This window comes from Telmatherina bonti (genome assembly GCF_933228915.1).
Source record: "Telmatherina bonti genome assembly, chromosome: 1".
Lineage (NCBI taxonomy): Eukaryota > Metazoa > Chordata > Actinopteri > Atheriniformes > Telmatherinidae > Telmatherina > Telmatherina bonti.
In genome coordinates, this window is record NC_136619.1 from 26859714 (window position 1) to 26880123 (window position 20410).

The window sequence follows — 20410 nt, forward strand, 5'->3', positions numbered from 1 at the left end:
GCGTTTTTGTTGTAATGAATTGTGCATCACAAAAGAGCTCATTCATTGTGTTCAGTTGGGGAATGCTTGGACTCTCCTCTGCCGTAAAAACAAAAAGCTCCTTTTTTGCATTAGCCATGGGCTGAATGCTTTGCTTTGCCACCACAGCCCTAAGAAAACACGCACCCCTTTCTCGCTGCCTTTACACAGTGGAGTCCATTAATGCAGTGCCTTTCCCCTGTGAGTGTACCCACTGCTAAGGAGGATGGCTGTGCAAAACCAACGCAAAGACAAAAAAGTTTGCACAACATTAGCAGAGAAAACACAGTCCATGTGGCAGGAGTGGGGGGGTGGGGGTTTTTAAGTCAACATCACACTGGAGGATGTGTTCTTCTTCATTTGATATTTTTCCTTTGGAGGGTTGGGCGTGCAGTGGGTGTTAAGTGTAACTGTTTCTACATCATCCAGGGAAGGTTTGAGGTGTTCCAAACAGGTGCAGTTTTGTGATAACCATTTTATTGACGTTTTTTGTTCAGACCATTCAGTTATCAGATTTATTTAAGACTGAATGATTCCCAAGACCAACTCACATCTCAGGAAAGCAGATAATCTTCTAACTAGTGTTCTCACATGTGAGAGCTGATACAGAGCTAGAAATCTGTGTGATAAATGAAGTCACAGCTGCTTAAGAAACTCCCAAGGTGACTAATTTTAAATAGACCCTCAGGTGTGATTTTGTATTTTAATTCCTTTATGTGGCACCTCACATAATGAGCCTCTTAATTATTGCTGCTTAAACAGTCAAGGTGTCTGAATACAAAAGAAAACTACACAAATGGTTTGGTTTTAGTTTCTTATTTACAATAGAAATTTATATCCTTGTATACATTCTTACCTCACTTGCATATGCACTTAGTTCCTGCAGGGGATTTATCAGTTTTGCCTAGAGCATGACTTTGTTTTGTTTTGTTCTTTTAACAAATTGCTAATTGAATTGTCGTTTTTAGATAATCCCTGCCTCAGTTGTGGTTTTACCTCTTACACTTTTTTGTGCCACATTAAGTTTTAACAGCGCTGTGATGGCTTTATTGTTTAAATTGCATTGACTTTGTTTAACGTCAGCGTTTCTTCTGCTTCCTGACAAGGAGTCACATTTCATAACTAATTAAATTGATTCCTCCCGCCTCCCGATAGAGTCCACTAAATGGAATAATTTGTATCTAAGTGTCAATATATTAAATCACAGGGGCTAATGAGTTGGGTCACTGCTTTCTTTTATCTTCAGTCTTGCTTGTGCACATCTTCATCAGCTAACAGTCCCCTTAAATGGAGGATGAACATGCTGGACCGAGCCTCCCTGGGTGAGAGCCAAGTCTTTCCAACTAGGCTGTTAATGCCCCCACATAATCCTACTAGCAGGCGAACACAGCACTCCTCAACAAACACAAGTGAAAGAACTGGCAGCATAGAATCTACACACACACACACACACACACACACACACACACACACACAAGTCTGTGCAAGGCAGCATGCACTTCCACACTTTCAACACTAATTATCATTTCCCTTCTTTATTAAGCTCTTATTATCATGCTAACAGTTTCAGTTTGGTTGCGCTAATTGGGGGACTTACCCATTCTCTTTAACAATGTCTATTTTTGTTCTTTCTTTTTTCTTTTTTTTTTGCTCGTGCTCTAATAAGAACCTCACACTGAGAAAATTGTTTGTGCTAGGGAGACAACAAAAGCTTTTGAGAATACACAAATTAGCACTATTATCTTTATGCAATTACCATACGACTCTGTGTTTATTTAAAGTCATCTGATTGAAGTTAAATATTTACTATAATGGTGTAGTTTAGTTGCTTTTGCTTCTCTAAATTGTCAGTCAAAGAAAATAAAAATAAAAAAATTCATGAATTGAAAAATATGCTTTTTTTTTTTTTGCTTTTTTTTTTCTTTTTACACTGATAAGAATAAAAAGTGATGAAGCAGCAGTTTAGATTATGGACCAAAATTAAATTTCACAGAATTTGGCATGTCTAAATGACTATTTTTACAGCTCTAAACTAACAGGTTTAATTTTCTACGGGTAGTAAAAGGTTGTGTGAACATTGCATAGAGAACAATTATTTGTGGGAACCTGCCTGATATTGGCAAAGATCTTACACGGGCTTGATGATTTGTGTTGCAGCAAGACTGTGACCCTGAACTTCCAGCCCCCCTCTAGCTTTGTGTATCACACTACCTTAACAACAAAAATGTGATTTTTTTTTTTTTTTTTTTGTGGCACTGTTATTGAAGGAAGAGGCTTTTTTAAAATATCTCGAGAATGACTTGATGACCCAACTTCTGGTCAAATTTGATGAAAGGGAACTGTTATGTCACAACTGAGAACAAGTACACAAAGCTAAACTCCAGTAGATTAATAGCAATATTTTTTAATGAATTGAATTATTCTTATTTTATTTATTTATTTAAAGTAAAAAGTAACATGCAAACTAATTTTGACCATGTTAGGGGTGTAAAAATTTCAATTAATTAAACAACCTTTTTTGTGTTAAAAACATATCTTGGTGTGTGGTTCATTAACAAAACATAAACTACTCACAAATAAAGGTTAAATAAAAACTTTATGAAAAAAAGTATTCTACACTAGGTCACATCTGAAAAGATGGTTTGCAACGATCCTAACCCTGACAGTTTGACTGTTGTATAAAGAAAGTATTGTTGAGTTTTGTGATGTCAAAGCACACAATTACTGTGCTCTGCCTTGTCAATAAGCATATGCCTTATGATGAGCAACTTCCACCTGGTAAATTGTTCATAAACGTTAGAATAATTCAATTTAATCTTTCCCATCTCTGGACCTTTAACATTTACTGTCTGCCTGGCCCCCCCGCTGTCTCTCTACATCATTAAAGACTTGTGAGAAAGGCTCTAAGACTTTGAAGTACGCAGTGGACAACAATATACTGGCCTTTTTGCTTTTAATCTCCGGTTGCCTTTCTTAAATAGAAGAGATAGACACATGCTGTGTTTGCATATTCTCGTGGTCATAAGGTTAGAGGTATGATGTACAGGCACAGATAATGTTTGTGTACTTACAGTGAGGTTAGAGTTTATAGACAGACCATGAGGAATAAAAGAACAACAGGTCAAAGGGAGACAAACAAAGTCCGGCTTGCTTCATAAACAGATCATCAAAGGTTTCAAAAACAAAATGTGAGCTAAGAAAAACTCTTGTTGACAATCACCTTCATAGAAATGCTTATCTTTCAGATCTTGCATCTCACTATGCTCTCGGGGTTAGCACATCAATGCTATGGTCAATGGCAAACAACAACATTATGACATTGTGATGTTTTAACTGATAAAAATTGAAATTAAATGCCCTAGATTAAAAGTGTTTCCCTGTTTCATCTGGGGCCCTGCTTTCTCCTGCCTGTTTATGAAGATAAAGTTCAGCCTGACCTTTCAGCCACTATTTATTCTCTTGATGTGTGTGTCAGCGTGCATGTCTCTGTGTTACAACGCGCTGCACACAATCATCTTTGTGCATTCATATGTGTATTTGTGTTGGTGCATGACAGTCAGAAGTGTTTATATTTAACATCTTTTAGGAACACCTGAACTAGGTTTATTACTACCATGTATTGACTGGAAAAGCACAATATAATTACTCTACAGGTTCATTCACCATGTAAGGTTGCATAGCTATAGCTACAGCACTGCCACTTTAGCTGCATTGAGGTCCACATTTCATGGGAGGAGAGACCAGGAAAGACATTTTTTAATTTTTATGTGCTGCCAGGGGCAGTTCTAGAAAATGTCTCATAGGAAGTTGACCATCACATCCAGTGGTTTAATGACTTTTACATCATTTTCATAAAATTCATAAAATGTGAATAGTTATAGAAATGTGAATAGTTATAGAAAAATATAATTATTTATGTAGGAAACTGGGCAGACGATGCTGTAAGAAAGCTGCCTAATTATCGAAAACATGATCTTGTTGGGCTGCATACTGGTTAGCACTGTGGCCTCACAGTGAGAAGGTCACTGGTTCGACCCTTAGGAATAAGTGTGAGTGGGAGTGGTTGTTTGTCTCTGTGTGGTCCTGCAATGGACTGGCGAGCTGTCCAGGGTGTACCCTGCCTTTCGCCCAAACATTACTGGGATAGGCTCTAGCTTCCCTGCGACCCTTTATTGGACTAAGCGGATAGGATAATGAATGATATTGTTGATGTAGAACTCAGACATCTAAGGTTTACTTAAGGAAAGATCAGTTTACATAAAATATTTGTTCAAATCTGATTGTCTATTCTTGGTGTGCCACCTTAGAACTGTGGAGGGGATAGTCAGAATTTCGAGGTAGCCAGTCAAAATCTAGGGATGGCCTTTTCCATTATATGGCCCTGCTCTTGTGTATTCCAAAGAAGAAAGTACTTTAACAAACAAAGCTGAGGGGAAATTGATCTGTTTGCTTTTTTTTGTTGCTTTCTTTAACCCCCTCCCCAGTGCCTTCACAGAAGCTGAGAAAGATAAGTTACCCATTGGACAAACTAGTTTTTCTACTAATATATAAGTTAAATTGTCACATGTGTCCTGTAGAATCCTGATTGGTGTTTCAAATTTTCAACTAAATCAGTTAATCTAATCCTGGGATTGAATTAGTGCCAAGATGATTTTGACGATGAGTGAAAGACCAACATAATACAAAGACGCCAAGGGAAAACACACAAAGCCTTGAGCTTTAACTTTTGATAAGCCTCCTACACTTCAATCTGATATCTTAAAACAAGTGACATTGTAATCCTGCGGGACAAAGACAAAATCTCTACTTCTCTTGTAGGCATGATGAGAACGGATAAAAAGAGATGGCTGTTCAAGAAGGAAACTTGATTGAGATCCATGCTGCTTTGCTCCAAAGTACACAAGCTAAAGTTCTATAACTGCACGTCTTAAAGATTCAGTCCTCATGCAAAAAGCCCTTGAAAGCACACACATAGCGTGCCAACAACAGTCTCTGGTTGCAGTCCCCATGGTTTTATTGTTTGGACTGTTTACAATGTCCACTATGTGATCACTCACATCATCAATACAAGAACTTAGAAAGAGGCCCTCTCTTAGTTTTCTCCCTGAAGCCAGAACAGAAGGACTTTGATGGCAGTAGGGTCTCCAATAAAGTTTAGTGCTCTCCTTGCTAACAGCAGAGTAACTCGATCCTTCAACACTGCTCATCACTTTGCTAGAAGTTTGAGACATACAGGCTGGAAGCTTGTTTACAGAACTAATTAAGTCAACGCTGTTATATTTTAAAATGAGCAGGGCACTTTTAAGAGGCTGTGGTAATGAAAACAAGAGTGGCAAAAAATGCTTCTATAACTTGCTCCTGACTCTCTTTTATCTGCTCTCCTTGATACACCAGCTTGAGAGAAGTGCCCATCAATATTTGGAAGAACTAGGTTAGGAAAAAAACTGGTTGTACCATCTTAAGTAACCTGATGTTGTGTAAAATATATTGCACAAGAAGAAACTTGGGTAATGTACAGCCAATACAGCCAGGAGAGGATGAGGGAAAGCTGATGGGTAGTGGAGCAGAAGGTCTGAACATGGGGTTCTTTTACTAAATTGTGGATGTGACTGTTTTTAATCTTTTTAAATCTGGGAAGATATAAGGCACATTTTATCAAGGGGAAAGCTGGATGACTGGCTCTTCAAGAAGGGACTTTCCTTGTATCTCCGTTCAAGTGTTTGAAACGGATATTTAAAAAGATATTGCCATCCACACTCAGATCTTCACTTTCTCAAAATGATGCATGAAGATAAATTATCAGGTATCATTAACCAGTAATTATGTAATGAAATCAGGAGCCTCTAATATGCGCGCGCGCGCGCGCGCGCGCACACACACACACACACACACACACACACACACACACACACACACACACACACACACACACACACATATATATATATATATAGAGAGAGAGAGAGAGAGAGAGAGAGAGAGCGAAAGAGAGAGATGATGTGGCCTTATGCTTTATGACCACAAGTAAATCAGTAGCACTACCCCCCTCAGTAGTGTATCAGTGTATAAAATCAAGGGTACTTGATTTTAAAGTGTTTTCCACACAGAGTGGCATACTCTGTGCTTGTCTTAAGTGGAATATAATATGGAAATTTTTTTCCAGCACACTGTCCCCTATTTAAGTGAAAATTTTGGTTAATGGCTACTTAAAAAGTATTTTGAGAGTACAATCTCTCAAAAAGATGGATTTTCATGGCTTGTTCTGTAGAAGTGTGAAACTACATTGGAAATAAGTAGAAACCGATGCTTCACCAAATACAAGTGGTATCTCATGTGAGGTGTGTTAAATGTTAAATGGAAAACCATACAGCTAAGAGCTCAATGAGACAATGTTGCCGCAGGAATCATTTGCTGTAAGTAAATGTTTAATGAAAGGAGAGGATAGGGAGAGCTGTCAGTTAGAAGAATGAGCACAGGAGGAGGTGAATGGAGAAGGATGAGCCTGACATCAAACACACCCAGCAGAATAATGTTGTCTTCACAAAGGCTGCTGGGCTCATAGCCTTGACCATTGCCAGTGACCAACCCTGGATTACCCTGTGTATTCTGAACATATCCAGCCATGCGCTGCCTGGGTGGTCTTTCCCTGCACCTCTGCAGTCTCAACTATACCACATAATGTGCATGAAAACAAAATCAGTGAGTGTCTGGCATTAGGGAACATCAAACGTGGAAACATCATTGCATATATTTGAGTAAAGTAAAGTAAGGTAGTAGAGAAAAAAATTGTACAATGGCAATGTAAGTTTTGGCCGCTCTTGTGTGGTGTGAAAACATGCCCTTCTGGGACAGACTAATTTCAGAGGCATTTACCAGCCTCTTTCATGTCCCCCACCTCCAGGCTCTCCTCTATCAGCAGGACTCATTAGCTGTTGTTACACCCCCCCCCCCCCACCCCCTACCCCCATTTTTTTTTTTGTTCATTACGACGTGCTAATTATTCCCCTCCATATTTTAAAGCGCTCCCGATTACCAACAGGCAATTAACATTTGATGAGAATGATGAATGTTAGTGTGACAGAAAAATTAAAGATAAAGAAAAAGGGGGAAAAAAGAGAGGAAAATTATGGAGAAGCTAACTGAAGTTAGCAGTGATATTTACTTTAATGTCTAATTTTATTGAGCGGTGCCACTAAATCCAGACATTTGGCACATGATGGCAACAGTGGTGCACTAATTAATCTGAAGAGGAAGAAATGTTGGAGTAATCAGTGTGGGGAAAGATGGAGGTGTAAGCTGCTGTGTTATAGGGCTAACAGAAAGGCATGAGCTGACCTGGATCTGCTGCTGGAGGAGGTTGATTTTGTGCTGCTGCTGCAGAAGCTGCTGTTGCTGTCTGGCGATCTGGTTGGAAAGAAAGATAATACTGACATGAAGGAGAGAAGAAACTTAAATCCACTTAAATATTTAGTTTAATTTCCTTGGACATAAATAAGGTTATCCAGGCCGGTTACAGTTGACATAAAAGACTAGAAAGATGAAGTTATTATGAATTATTTTGGTATGAAGTTAAAATGAACAATTATTTTTAATAATCAGCCACAAAATACTAAAGTTGTAGGAGGGAAGGGTGAATGATTTATATGACAGACAAGCATGGTTATGATCGAGATCACCGCTAGTGTGAGTGACAGAGGTCCCCGCTGCCCCTAAGTGACGTACAGCCACACCGCAATGCCTCTCATCCGAGTCCTCTCTTTCTACAGGCTCACTTCAGTGAGCATGACAACCGAGTTTTAAGTGTCATTTAATTTTCATTTTTAAATATAATTACAAAGTGTTCACTATAAGATATCTCCCGTCTGCAAATGTGTCAAGATTAATTTGTGCTGTCTTCCTCATGAGTGTCAACAGTTAATTACTGTGTTGTATCTTGATGGCTTGATGACATTTTAGCTCTCAGCTGGCTCTCCCTCTCCTTTCTGACTCGCTCGCTCGCCCCACTATTTTAATAAAATTCTTTGATTTTAAAATAGGATCAGATATCTTATATCACTGCTCATTCATGCTACAATGTCTACAAAGCCGACAGAGTAGAGTGTGGTGTGCGGATGAACATCATTGATTGAAAAAGAAATCAATACTGTTAATGTATTATTAGTGTACTATGACCAAATGTATCACTACAAGCTATATGGTCTATCTCTTCATTTACCACAGGAAGGTCTGTGGCTGGACTGCGAAAACTCTGAGTGAACTCCTTGCTGATAATTGACTCATAGCCATTAGGGTGGCTGGTGATAATAAAAGTGTCGCCTGTGTGGATAGTTTGTGTCCTTATTTCTTCCCAGACATTAACACACTTCATGGCCTGTGCTAATTTGCTGATTTGTACAATATGGCTCATTGGCCTGATTTGTGCTGCAAATCTAATGCCAGGCTTGTTCTAATAGGAGTCGATTTATAAGATATAGACGACTTCCATGTTTAATATAACGTTTAATTCACACATTGCCTCGCATTTGTTAGTACAAGTCATAATAACATTTTTCCTGCCACACAGCATAAACGCGGGTGAGAGAGCATGACCAAAATATCAGAGGCAATATAGAGTGTAGCATCTCTTAAATCTAATAAAATCTTAAATTTCTCTTTAGGAGTCAGATTTTATTGGCAAATTTCATCATGAAATGTAATGGTTGAGTGGCAGTGGGTTACAATTGTATTTAATGGGATTTATTATATATATTATATATATAAGGGCTAATAGAATAAACAAAACAAAGGGATGGAGAGGGAATGTTGTAAATATCAGGGAAAAATTAAGAAAAAGACATGTTAAAAGAGAAAGATTATTACCTAAAATGAAGACAGAGAGAATAAGCAAAACTGTGAGCGCAAGAAAAGAAAAACACCTGTTCTTGCTGCTGACGAGCCAACTCCATTTGCTGCCTCTGTTTCTCCATCTGTGAGGCAGCGAGTTTCTTCTGTTCATCGTGAGCAGCCAGGAGCTGCTCTCGCAGGCTGATCAGCTGGGTGATCATTGTGGAGAGCTGATGTTCCTTTTCTGCCAGGCTCTCTGGAGTACCTGGAGAGAGATGGGAGAGGGCCAGGTCAGGAGTGGAATGGTTAAAATTAAGGTGAAGAGTCAACAGAAATGTGTGTATGCTTTCTGGACAGAAAAAGAAATACTCAAAAGCTTTCACTACAACCACAGTTAGCTACCAGGGTCTAGGCTTTCAGAAGAAAAGCTGCAGAGGGGTCCCGACTTTGTATATTGATAGATATAGAAAAAGTGACCCCACTGCAAACAACAACCATCACATTGTGCTATTGTGGCATACACAATATTTAATACAAAGAAAACCACGCAGGCAGCAACCAACTGCAGTGAATTCAGTAAAAAAAACGTTAAGGTCACACACAGCCTGGAGTTGATGGTTTCACTGTAACTGGTGTTCACAGCTTTTGGAGGAAGAAAGGCAATGAATTGTTTCCGGCACATAGAAAAAAGCTGCAGGGAGCTGTCAAACCAAGGTGGCAGCTTGTGTCAGACTTCCAGGGGTTATTATGGAGTAAGTGTTAAGAGTTACTATTCTCACTAGCTGTTAAACTACTAGGATTTTATAAACAGTATATATGGCAGTCACACTTTCAATATCTGACAAACAGGGCAAGGCATTGTGGAAAGTCTGTTGTTACTGGTATTCAAGCACACACACTGTCAATATCACAAGACATTTTGACTTGAAATAGAACAAACGTAGGTGTATAAATGAGGACTACATTCCAACTACAAAAAGTTCTGCTTATATGTGTGCCAGTATAACCAGTATACACCAGCAGGGGTTGAAAGCAGCCCTGAGATTAGCATTATATTTTGTTCATATGTTGCATTTTGCAACAACGATTCTCCATCTTGCTGTTTTTTCTAATGCTGTGCTTCGTAGCGATACATTTGGTAAACTTAGCAGATGTTATGGATGCTTTTTTTTAAAAAAGTCATCTAAAGAGAGCAACATCGAGCACAACATTGTCACTCTTGTATACCTCCAAATGAAAAGCAATGACAAACCAATAGTCTTCATTCTCTCTTTACAGCTACATGTCCACACTGTGTGCGACAGAGAGTGGCTCCACTGCACTGCTCTCTGCCTCCGCCTAATCAATGCTAAGTGATCCCACCATCGACTTACACAGCCAACATAATTGCCAGTGAGAGGCTAGACAGTAACTCACTCTCCTCCCACGGCACTTCTGTGTGACAAGCTGATCTGGGCAACACACCCTCACACACACAAAAAAAAAACTGATAGAGAAGAAGATATAGAGAGGAACAGACAGAGAGAAGGAGAAGAATAAAAGTGCAGAAATCCAGATAACAGTACAGTGAAGTCTGGCCGGGGGCCAACAGGAGCTGAATTCTTTCCTGGGTGTCTTCCTCTCGTCTCTGACCACATCTGTCTTGAGTTTCTCCGAGAGCTCCCAGGGGCCCCCTCCACTCAAACTATTTTAATTTGACTAAACACCTGATTTATTTTATCTCTCCGATGAGGAAAGCCATTTGTCTTAATAGGGCCTGTCAACCTCCAGAACCCATTCAGGGCAATTTACTGGCAGGCTTGTCTGAACCTCAGTTTGCCTCGCTTCGCTTCTACTGCCTGCTGCAATGGAAGAGAGCTGCAATTCTCCATTTATCCTCCTAACGAAAAGAAGAAGAAGAAGAAGAAAAAAACACCTAAAAGCAGCCATTCATTGAGCCTGTGCGCAGTTTCCAAAGCCTGAATTGACTTCTTATTCACCCGACTACACTTGTTGTGAATGGCTTATCTGTAAAATTGATACAATCAGCACCAATTTTATTAACCTTTGGCTGTGTTCATGAAGAAGCTGCCTCTTACAGGTCACCAGCAAGATACATCAGGCAATGTGACAATAAATAACTGCTATGAATACCGCAGTTGAAAGGGGCGAGAGACATAAACACAGAAAAAGAGAGAAAAAAGGTAGGAAGACAGAACAATAAAAGAAATTCATCTACTAGATGAAGCTCTGTGTGGCCATTAGGTCACTGAGAAGACAGAATAACTCTCTGCCTGCCTAACTACATATTCATCAGGTTAATTTGCTAGTTTCGGCTCAATGCATCAAAAAATCAAATAAAACTGTAACAAGTATATAGAATGAGTGCAGGAATATGAAGCGCTACATGTGCTCGGGGTCCATAGAAGGATCTGATGGGGTAGCCTGAGTGTCGGGTGCCTCATCCTGCCCAGACACCACAGGAATACTAACAGAGAGCCCATTGTTTAGATGTTGAGCTGAACTGTGGGAAGCCTGCAGCATCCTCAGTGCTAAAAATCTTTTGCTATTTAAAATCATAATTGTGTAACATTTAGTCTTTTCTCTCATTTTTTAATTCATAAAATTATGCTGAAATATTAGAAAGAGTTAAAAAAAGAAAAAAAAAGAAACGTTGTACATGTTAATATGAAAACGTGGAGGAGTTTCATAATGGAGACAGCACACAGCTGGGCAGAAAATCAGACGCACATGTTTTTTTGTTTTTTTTGTTGCCGGGTTAGTGTTAAAATCTCTTTCTTCCTGCTTTAAATTATGGATCAGCTTTAAAATGCAGATAAAACTTTTATTGGGTGGTACAGAAGAGGAGAGTTGTGGTCTGTGTCTGACCAGCCTGCTGACAAAAGAGGCCGTTTCCTGCATATTGCATGGCTTTTAACAGCGATGGGGCTGGGGTCTGCCTGTTAACATGTCTCCTCACATTGTGCTTCCGATGGCAGACGGACAACCCAGAGATGCCTTGGCGCTGCATAAATCCCAGCAGCCAAGTCAGACCTAACATATTGTGACATCCCCCCGGTAGACGACTGACGTTCAGCAGGACAATACCAGCCTGACACAAAAAGTGGAGGCCAGGAGTTAGTAGTCACTTTTCGTTTTGTTTTCAGACTAGCTTGAGAAATTTCCAATTGACTCATAGAAAAGGGAGACAAGTACAGCTGGGCTGTGCAGTTACAGCCCATTCAGAATTCACCTTTTGAAATTCCTGCCTCCTTTAAGTGTCACAAAGTAGGGCAGACAACATCAACGAGTGACTAAATAAATGATAAGAGAAAAACAAGCAAAGCCATGGTTTCTTGGGGAGGGACGGGGGTATTTGAGCCTTGGGGTCTTTGGATAAAAGGCACTTTGTAGGGGTGTGATTTGTTTTGTCCAATACCCACATCTCCCTCTTTCTTGGCTCCCTCCTCTCTGCTCTAATCAAGCAGTCTCTAATTTGGGTTCCAAGCCCAGTACCGGGGAAAAAGAAGGAGGCTTGTTACTTTGAAGAGTCCCAAGTGAATAACCCAGATAAAAGATTCAGACACACACACACACACACACACACACACACACACACACACACATACACACACACACACACACAAAAAAGAAAAAAATGAGGGAGGGTGAGGGTGAAAAGGGGGAAAATCACAAGGCACCCTATTCTCTCCTCTTCCTTTCGTTAAGACAGCTGAGCCATTATGACCTGATCTGAATTGAGTTTTTTAGCACCAGAGGACTGGAATTTCTTTGTCTCTTTATCAGTTAGCTGTTGTGGATGCTTCCATATGCTGCAGGCCCATCCAAGTAAATTAGGACTTGTCTAAATGCTGCGATTGTACCACACTGTAGCCACATACAGGCCGCACATAGCTTGAATGCCATGCGTGCTGAAGCTCTCTGTCTTTGCTATCTCCTAAAGTGAGTGTGAAAGTGGACGTGTGTGTACAAATGTGTGCTGTACGCTGCTTCAATCAATAAAACGTACATGTCGGCGTAAATGTTCATGTGTGAACTCTACGATCACCTGCACCTTGTCTATTCTATCTAAGAGACACACAGAGTCCAATGGAGTTGCAGCAGACTGCATCTATTTGCATCTTCTTTAGTGTTTGAAACACTTCTGTCCAAACAGGTAAAACTGCTTTGATAAAAGCACAAAACACAAACCAAGCTTTGCATCAAACTCTGGCTTGTTATATCAGTTCTGTAATGATGAGAAAATTTTATATTTGGGATCTATATATGCAGGAAACCTAAAATAGCACATCTTTTTTTGGCCATGTATTGGCTTTTAACTTCTATCTGCCCACTTGTTCAGCAACGCTACAAGCCCATATGTGTTTCCAGTAATGTGCTGTTAATGTGTCTCCATGTCCTACAACCAAGACAATATGAGCAACAGCTGTTTTACCTGGCTTGCTGCCTCTGCTGTGATATAAAAGCTGTTAATCTAGCCAATAAAACCCCATTAACAAGCAGAAGCAGTGACTCACAAGCAAGTCATCCTCTGGCAGCAATTACTCTCAGTCCTTATACCTACCTATGTGAAATGTCTAAACGCACAAGGTTTTTCACGATGAAAAACCTGTCCATCATCTCGTTAAAAAAGTAATATCTATTCTGGATTTCCAAACCACATAAACAGACATCAGTGCCGACATTATGAGCTTCTTACTGCTCTGTGTTACCTGGGCAGCACCACTTTTTCAAAATGTGCTTTCTGATTGGCAAGTGGAGTGATAATTAATAAAAACACACTTCATCTGCAGCCAATCTGATGGTGAACTCTGATGGAGACTGATATTTTGATGATAGAGAAAGATTCACACTTCAGAGTAATTATGCTAATGTAAAGCTTTAGCACTTAACCGTCTAACCATGACAGCGGACAAGGTACTTCATCAAAGCTAAGATAGAAGCTCAACCGGAGTACATTACTCCACAGGGTTTGGTAGTGACCCTTAAAATACACACACCCACACACAGACACACACACACACACACACAGACAAAAACTGTTTATTTTCTGTTTTCTTGGTAATTCAATAGAGTATCCATTGAATCTTAAATACTCAGTGATGAGCCATGCATGATGGCACCACTGAAGGTCACATATGTATGCAAGGCTGATTAGCCAGAAGTAAAAGACAATGGAAACAGTGACTACCTCAGATTTTTCATTGCTATTATAAAAAAGTTAGACCTCTGTAACCTTAATGAACAGACGCAATGGACATTTTTTAAGGTTCTTCTTGTATAAAAGCCTGTTTAACTGTGATCAATGCAATGGCTTTCTGAAAAGCCTTAAAATTGAATTACTCATTAGATGTTATCTTATTCTTTTTGGAGAGCAATTACTTATGGATTTTTACCTAGAGCTGATAAATACATCAAAACATGCTTGTTTGCTTGGTTTGTGCAAAAGAGATCTCTTCACAGAGTTTCAGAATGTTATCTTTGTTGAATAAGTGCATCAACAATGCTGTCAATTTGTCTGAGTTGAATTCAAACCAAAAGACGAAGAATAACAAGAATCAAAGGCAAATGAGAATTATAAATGTATTTACAAGGTCTACACGAACACCTGCACAGCTGTCAGGTTGGTAAAACAACTGTTGTCGTTAGACCTAATTGCATATCATCGTTGTTTGTATTATGCCTAACATTGTAATATGAGAGTGAGCTTTGTTAGAACAGAGAATTTATGGTGCTAATAGAACATCTAAAGCATCACGAAGATGTGAGCAGAGAACAAGAGAGATGTGACTCTGCAGCCTGATCAGCACGATGGTAAATCCTTGCATCTTCAGATGGGCAACCATTATGCTATACGGTACTCAGAAGAATAAGTGTTTCCATTTGGATAGAGGAAAAATGTTTCTGTTAAAATATAAAATAACACACACTTTATTAAGTGTTATTACACTTTTGCTATTATTAATAACAATAATAATAATTTTTTTTAAAAAAAGTCATTTGAATGACTACAACTTCAAATCTTGCTAAAAAAAAAAAAGTGTTTAGGCTGAATCTGCATATATTTTAATTATGATAAATCTAGGAGTTTTTCTTTGCCTGTTAAATTAAGTTAGACGCAAGGCTTATAAATGCCATCAGTCCATTTCCTGCCGCTTATCCAGTTCCTGGTTGTTCATTAAGGTCTGGTCAGAACTACCTAGACTTCCCATTTCCCAGCCCCCTTCTCAAACATCTATCTCAACAGAAAGAGTAAACTGACGACATTTGACCACAAATGTAAAATGAAGTAGTTTTACAATCCAAAATGTATTAGATGGCAATGTTTTAAAGCAGTAAAAATAGAAATATCATCAGTAGAGTGATTGGAGCTCTGTAGCTATAGAAAATTGAAAAGGGACAATTTAGCTACTCTACAATTTATAATGTCCTTTATTGTGATTGCAACTTTCAGGGTGTTTTATTACCTGTCATATAAAATATTAAGTTATCTCAACTCATTTGGTCAATATCAAGGTATTTCCAATGCAGCCAAGAGACATCATATGCATACTGGTTCCACTCTAGGATGTCCTCCCAGTAGGACATGCTCCAACGCCTCAGGTGGGAGAAGTAAAGCAGGCATACAATGCAGGTACACATAAAATGTGTCATAGACTGTTAAATATGTTTGGGTGAACAAACCACAGGAGATAACATGCATATAATTCGAAACTAAGAAAATTCTGTCCTTACTGCACATGTACTTAAACACGAGCACAGCACTGCATTTTTTGCCAACCTCCATTGCCACAAGCTAAATTCCTCAATTCATTAGAGGAGAAAAACACACAGTCCAACACTCACATGCATTCATCTGGCAAATGTGGCCTGAGGAATAATGATTTACTGTGGCTCATATTTCACCTGAGTGCACAGGGCAAACAGTTGACTGAAGTGTTGTGAAGAAAATGCTAACTGAGGCATTTTTTACTGGAGCAACTGGACAGATACCGTTTTGTACCATTTGTCTGAATGCTTTTATATGTTTGGCTAGATATAATTAACATAATATACAGTGTGTAGTCAAAACACACAGACTGTTTGGAGTCTACTGTGCATTATTCTTTTCCTATACATTTCTAAAGTTTGACAAGTCAGCTTTGATGGTAAGTGTATTTTGTTGTGTCTTTGCATTCATGAAACCTATTAAAAATTGTAGTTGAATTTTAAAGCGAATGAACATGTTTTTAAGTGAACAACTCAACAATATAGACTCTGTGTTCACACAGTGCACTCTTTTCTTTCTGTGCATTAGTGTGGCCAGAACAGGTAGGGCCTGCATCAAATCATCCTTAGCAGCCACCCTGCCCTGCCCTCTGTTCTCCTCCTAAAGAGCTTCCACTTATCTGCCTGCCACAGGACTGTCTGTGTGCACCCCACCACTGTCATGTTGACACCATTCTCAAATTGATTGTGACAGCGCAGGAGCCCAGATTTTTCTGCTTCAGAATTCAAGCCACCATTTCAACATAACTGTACGGTGTTAAGCTTTTTGCTTTCTTTTTTGGTAGATTCAAAGTGAATGAATATAGCTTGTGTTCCAATTTAGTAAACTACACATTGTCCCCCAGTTTGAATAAATGCTTAAGCATTGTGTGTTTGCAAGTGTATTGGATATTATTATATTATTAATAATAATAATAATAATAATAATAATAATAATAATAATAATATTTCATTTTACTTTATTTTATTTTTATTAATGTTTTGTCTATTTATCCCTGCCACTCAGCACGGACAGCTCTGTTGCATGCAAAGCTCAGAGACCCTACACAGAACTAACAGAAAGTGTATCTGCTACAACGCACCATATTCTACACACACACACACACACACACACACACACACACACATTTTATTTATATATATATATTATATATATATATTATATATATATATATATATATATATATATATTATATATATATATATATATATATATATATATATATATATATATATATATATATATATTTTTTTTTTTTTTTTTTTTTTGTGTATGTTTTTTCTAGAAATGCAATGATCTGCATCATGTGATGAAGAAAAAATGTACTTTGATATGGATAATTATAATTATAGTCTAGGCGTCCACATCTTAAGTCTCTTTTTCTGTCTAGTTCTCTGTCTTGCACTCCTTCCACCTCTCTTATCTGCTACTTTTGTGTGGTTTGGAGCCCTTCCAGCCAGCCTCTTTTTCTTGCACTGTGGTTTTGTTCAGGAGATTTCATCGTTCCTGCAGATTGACAGCTAAGCTCAGGTATGAAAACAAACAGTTAGCTCTGGAATTGATGGGTGAAAAGAAATCCACCACTAATGCTCCCCAGCAAACTCTCCCTCTTGCCTACCCCTACTGAAAATAAGCCCCCAACAACGTAAAAGAAAAGGCAGATGGAGATTTAAAATCATTAACCCTTAATAACAACAAGCTACTTCCCTGGCTGGCGCAGCCTCTATTGGATGATTATGTCTGTCTATTGACTCTAAATTACAACCTAAAAAAAGTCTTCACCTTAAAAAATGAGCACACCATGCAGCCAGACACCCACACAACAATAAGCTGTAATTACAGATGTGTCATCTGTAAAATGTCAATGTAGCAGACCTAGAAAAGCAAATCTCTGATGTTGTTGATACTTTTGTTTTGTTTGTTTACTGTACTGTGTGTTCACTTCAAGTATTCAGGGCATGCTTAAACACAACTGCAGTGGAAGAATGTGTATCTTTTCATGGACAAACCCTTGGGTAAAATGCTGTCACACCTATTGATTTTGATTTTAAATTTGTTTCTCAAGAATGGGACACAAGTCATTTCCACACCAGTCAAGCTCCTGCAGCAAACTCAGTTGCTCAATTTTTAAGGTTTTGGGGGAACAATGTAAAAAAAAAAAAAAAAAAAGCCGAAAAGGTGCTCAGTTTAATTGGCTGAGGAATTAGAGAGTAATCTGCATGCCACATAGAATGCCACTCAGCCAATAGTAACATTCTTTTTATTTGCATGTCAGCAGCACATATTCTTCACTACCTTTTAATCCTATGAAACCTACATACATGTTTGGCTTTTGTACTCATTTTAACCTAACAATTAATAGAAAATCAGATTCATCATAACACTTTCAATCTTAATCATAAGGTGCTTTCCGCTTGGTACCTTTGTTTGTGTTTTAATTAGTCAGACCTTGTGCATCTCCAACCCTGAGCTTCTTTTTAATTGCCCATATTTACATCAGGCAGACATCAAACGCAGAGAGAGAGAGACATTTGTAAGGGTGAGCACAAAGCAGCCCTTTGAAATGTCTACAGTCATATGAAATGGCATGCTAATTAAAAATCGGAGGTTGTCTCTGTGATAGGAGAAGCATTTATATTTGTAACTGTGGTGTATAGACTCTCTCCATAACTCATCAACACACAGAGGCCATAGTGTTTATTATCAGGTTCCCTACCTGTTTACAGACCACCAAGTAACCTTCTAGTTCCCATTCATCAAACAGCAGAAATGCCCTGCCTGTAATTTAACAGAGCAGATTTCAAAAGGCTAAATCATTTTAAACATTTTACCCCCTGCACTTTGATCTACAGTGACACACAGTTCACTAGGACAGATACAATGAATCTAGCTTACCAAGCAACGATTTTTTTTCCCCCTGTAGCTCATTAAGGTTATTGCCGATGAATATAATTATTAGACCATTCAACAGCTGTTTTTCTTGTCCACTGGAAACGGAGACATTTCAATTTCACGATTTCAGCCAAATGTTAGTTTTACTTACACCACACTTGTCTTAGAAATGGAAACAATACGGTGAACCTTTTGGTTTTGTTAACTGTCACACACCATTTTTCTCATAGTGTACATTGTTAGAGCACATCTTGTCGCATTCTCTCTGAAGGTCTAGTTTTCAGTGATTTGTCAGCTTATTGGTTAAAATGGCCTCAATGCAAGAGAGCTTCTCATTCTTTTATGTTTTGTTTTGATTTTTTAAAGGCATTAAGTGGAAATCAATCCACTACGTGGGAAAAAAGGAAACAAAATACAGAAAAAAGAAGAAGCTCATACTATAAATAAGGAAAATTAGGAGCGTTTATTTCCTGATTTCTTGGGATTTGTTTCTCTGCAGAGCTTTAACATGAACTTAAAGATTAGAAACAAACTAAAAGTAGCAGAAACCCAGAAAGTATTATGAAAACATAAAAATGTAATTGTGATTACACAGAGAAACCACATCACCTTGATTGCTTTCAGAAAATTTTTACAAAATTTTTTAAAAATCTGTGATGAAATTCAGTGCAAGACCACAGTTTTACAAGCCAGCAGGTATTGTTATCTATAAACACATCCGCTTTCAGTAACAGTCAGTGCTAAGGACCAAGCAGCAGCCCTGCCCAGCCTCAGCCTACCTTCACCCTGTCATAAACACAGATTTTGGGGGAGTGCTGAGTTGTGCTTTACTGTGGTGTGCTCAATGCTCTTCACAGGGCGTTCACTGTCTGAGTTCAGACATTCCACTCAAAAGCAAGCTCACTGAGGAGACAACCGTGTGCTTCTCCTCTCCTATCTGAGCAGCTTCTCTCCTTTCAACACAGCCATGCTCTGCTTACATCAAGCACACTTTGGGTTTAACAATTACCAAAGCAGCGTGGATGCTCTGCATGTGCCAGAAAAAAGAAACAAGGCTCATGGTCATCTGAAGGGTCAAGCATAAAGCATAGAGAGCCTCAGAATGTGTCTACATTTTGAAGAAAAGCACTTTGGATGCAGTTAGACATTCCAACAAAAGATAAGGGAGGAGAGACATGAATGAGGAGGGCAGCCAAAGGCCTTTGTTTTATTTCAGAGTACAAGGTATTTTCTGATAATTTAGCACATATATTATAAGTCCGATAAGAATGAGGAGCTGTTATTTGTGTACTAAATCTGTGGTTCTGATGTGGTGCTTTTTAGCTTACCTTTTACTTCTGCCAAAAGCTCACTGGTGTTGAGCCTCTCCATCTTTTCTTTCCAGTCTTTAGAAAGAAGTTTCTCCATGCATGAAGATTCTAAAAAAATAAACGTAAAAAAGGATATAATAATTCAATTTCAGTCTTTGACATAGTATGTTTATCTGTGTATTATTGTGTATAAACTACAGCTTCCGATTAAAATAATTCTGCAGATGTCATGAAGTAGTTCACTTCAATGAAAAGTTAGTGTATCAGATTAATAAAAGGGTATTTCATTTGATGGTGCACATTAAAACAGACCCTGCCTGACAACTGAGAGATGAGCTAAGGGTGAGGTGAAGAGGAAAGGCAGCATTGTGAGGATAGTGTAAGGGCAGACAGTCACATTAAGTGTGAGGCAAAGTGTGAGACTGGGTATGTCCAAACGTTCACATAGCTGCCAATGATGAAAACAATTAACATTTGTCCAGCAGACAATGAATCAGAGGAGGAATGGCGGCAATCTGCCATGTTGCCGCTGGTGTAGCTGATAATGAACATAGTGGGCTGGCTGACCCAGGCCTCCACCATCTCTACGCTGCACAGG

At 38.7% G+C, this 20410-nt stretch overlaps 1 protein-coding gene across 5 annotated transcripts in view; it reads right to left on the reverse strand.

Annotated features, from left to right (window-relative positions):
• sox6 (SRY-box transcription factor 6) overlaps positions 1-20410 on the reverse strand; it is a 132379-nt gene that overhangs the window by 46148 nt on the left and 65821 nt on the right. For all 5 annotated transcript variants that reach the window (XM_079239548.1, XM_079239550.1, XM_079239547.1 and 2 more), the window contains 3 exons: positions 19831-19920; positions 8934-9106; positions 7354-7422 (listed from right to left, as the gene is read on the reverse strand). In XM_079239548.1, the coding sequence (XP_079095674.1) occupies positions 7354-7422; positions 8934-9106; positions 19831-19920 (332 nt within the window). The remainder of the gene's footprint in view (positions 1-7353; positions 7423-8933; positions 9107-19830; positions 19921-20410) is intronic.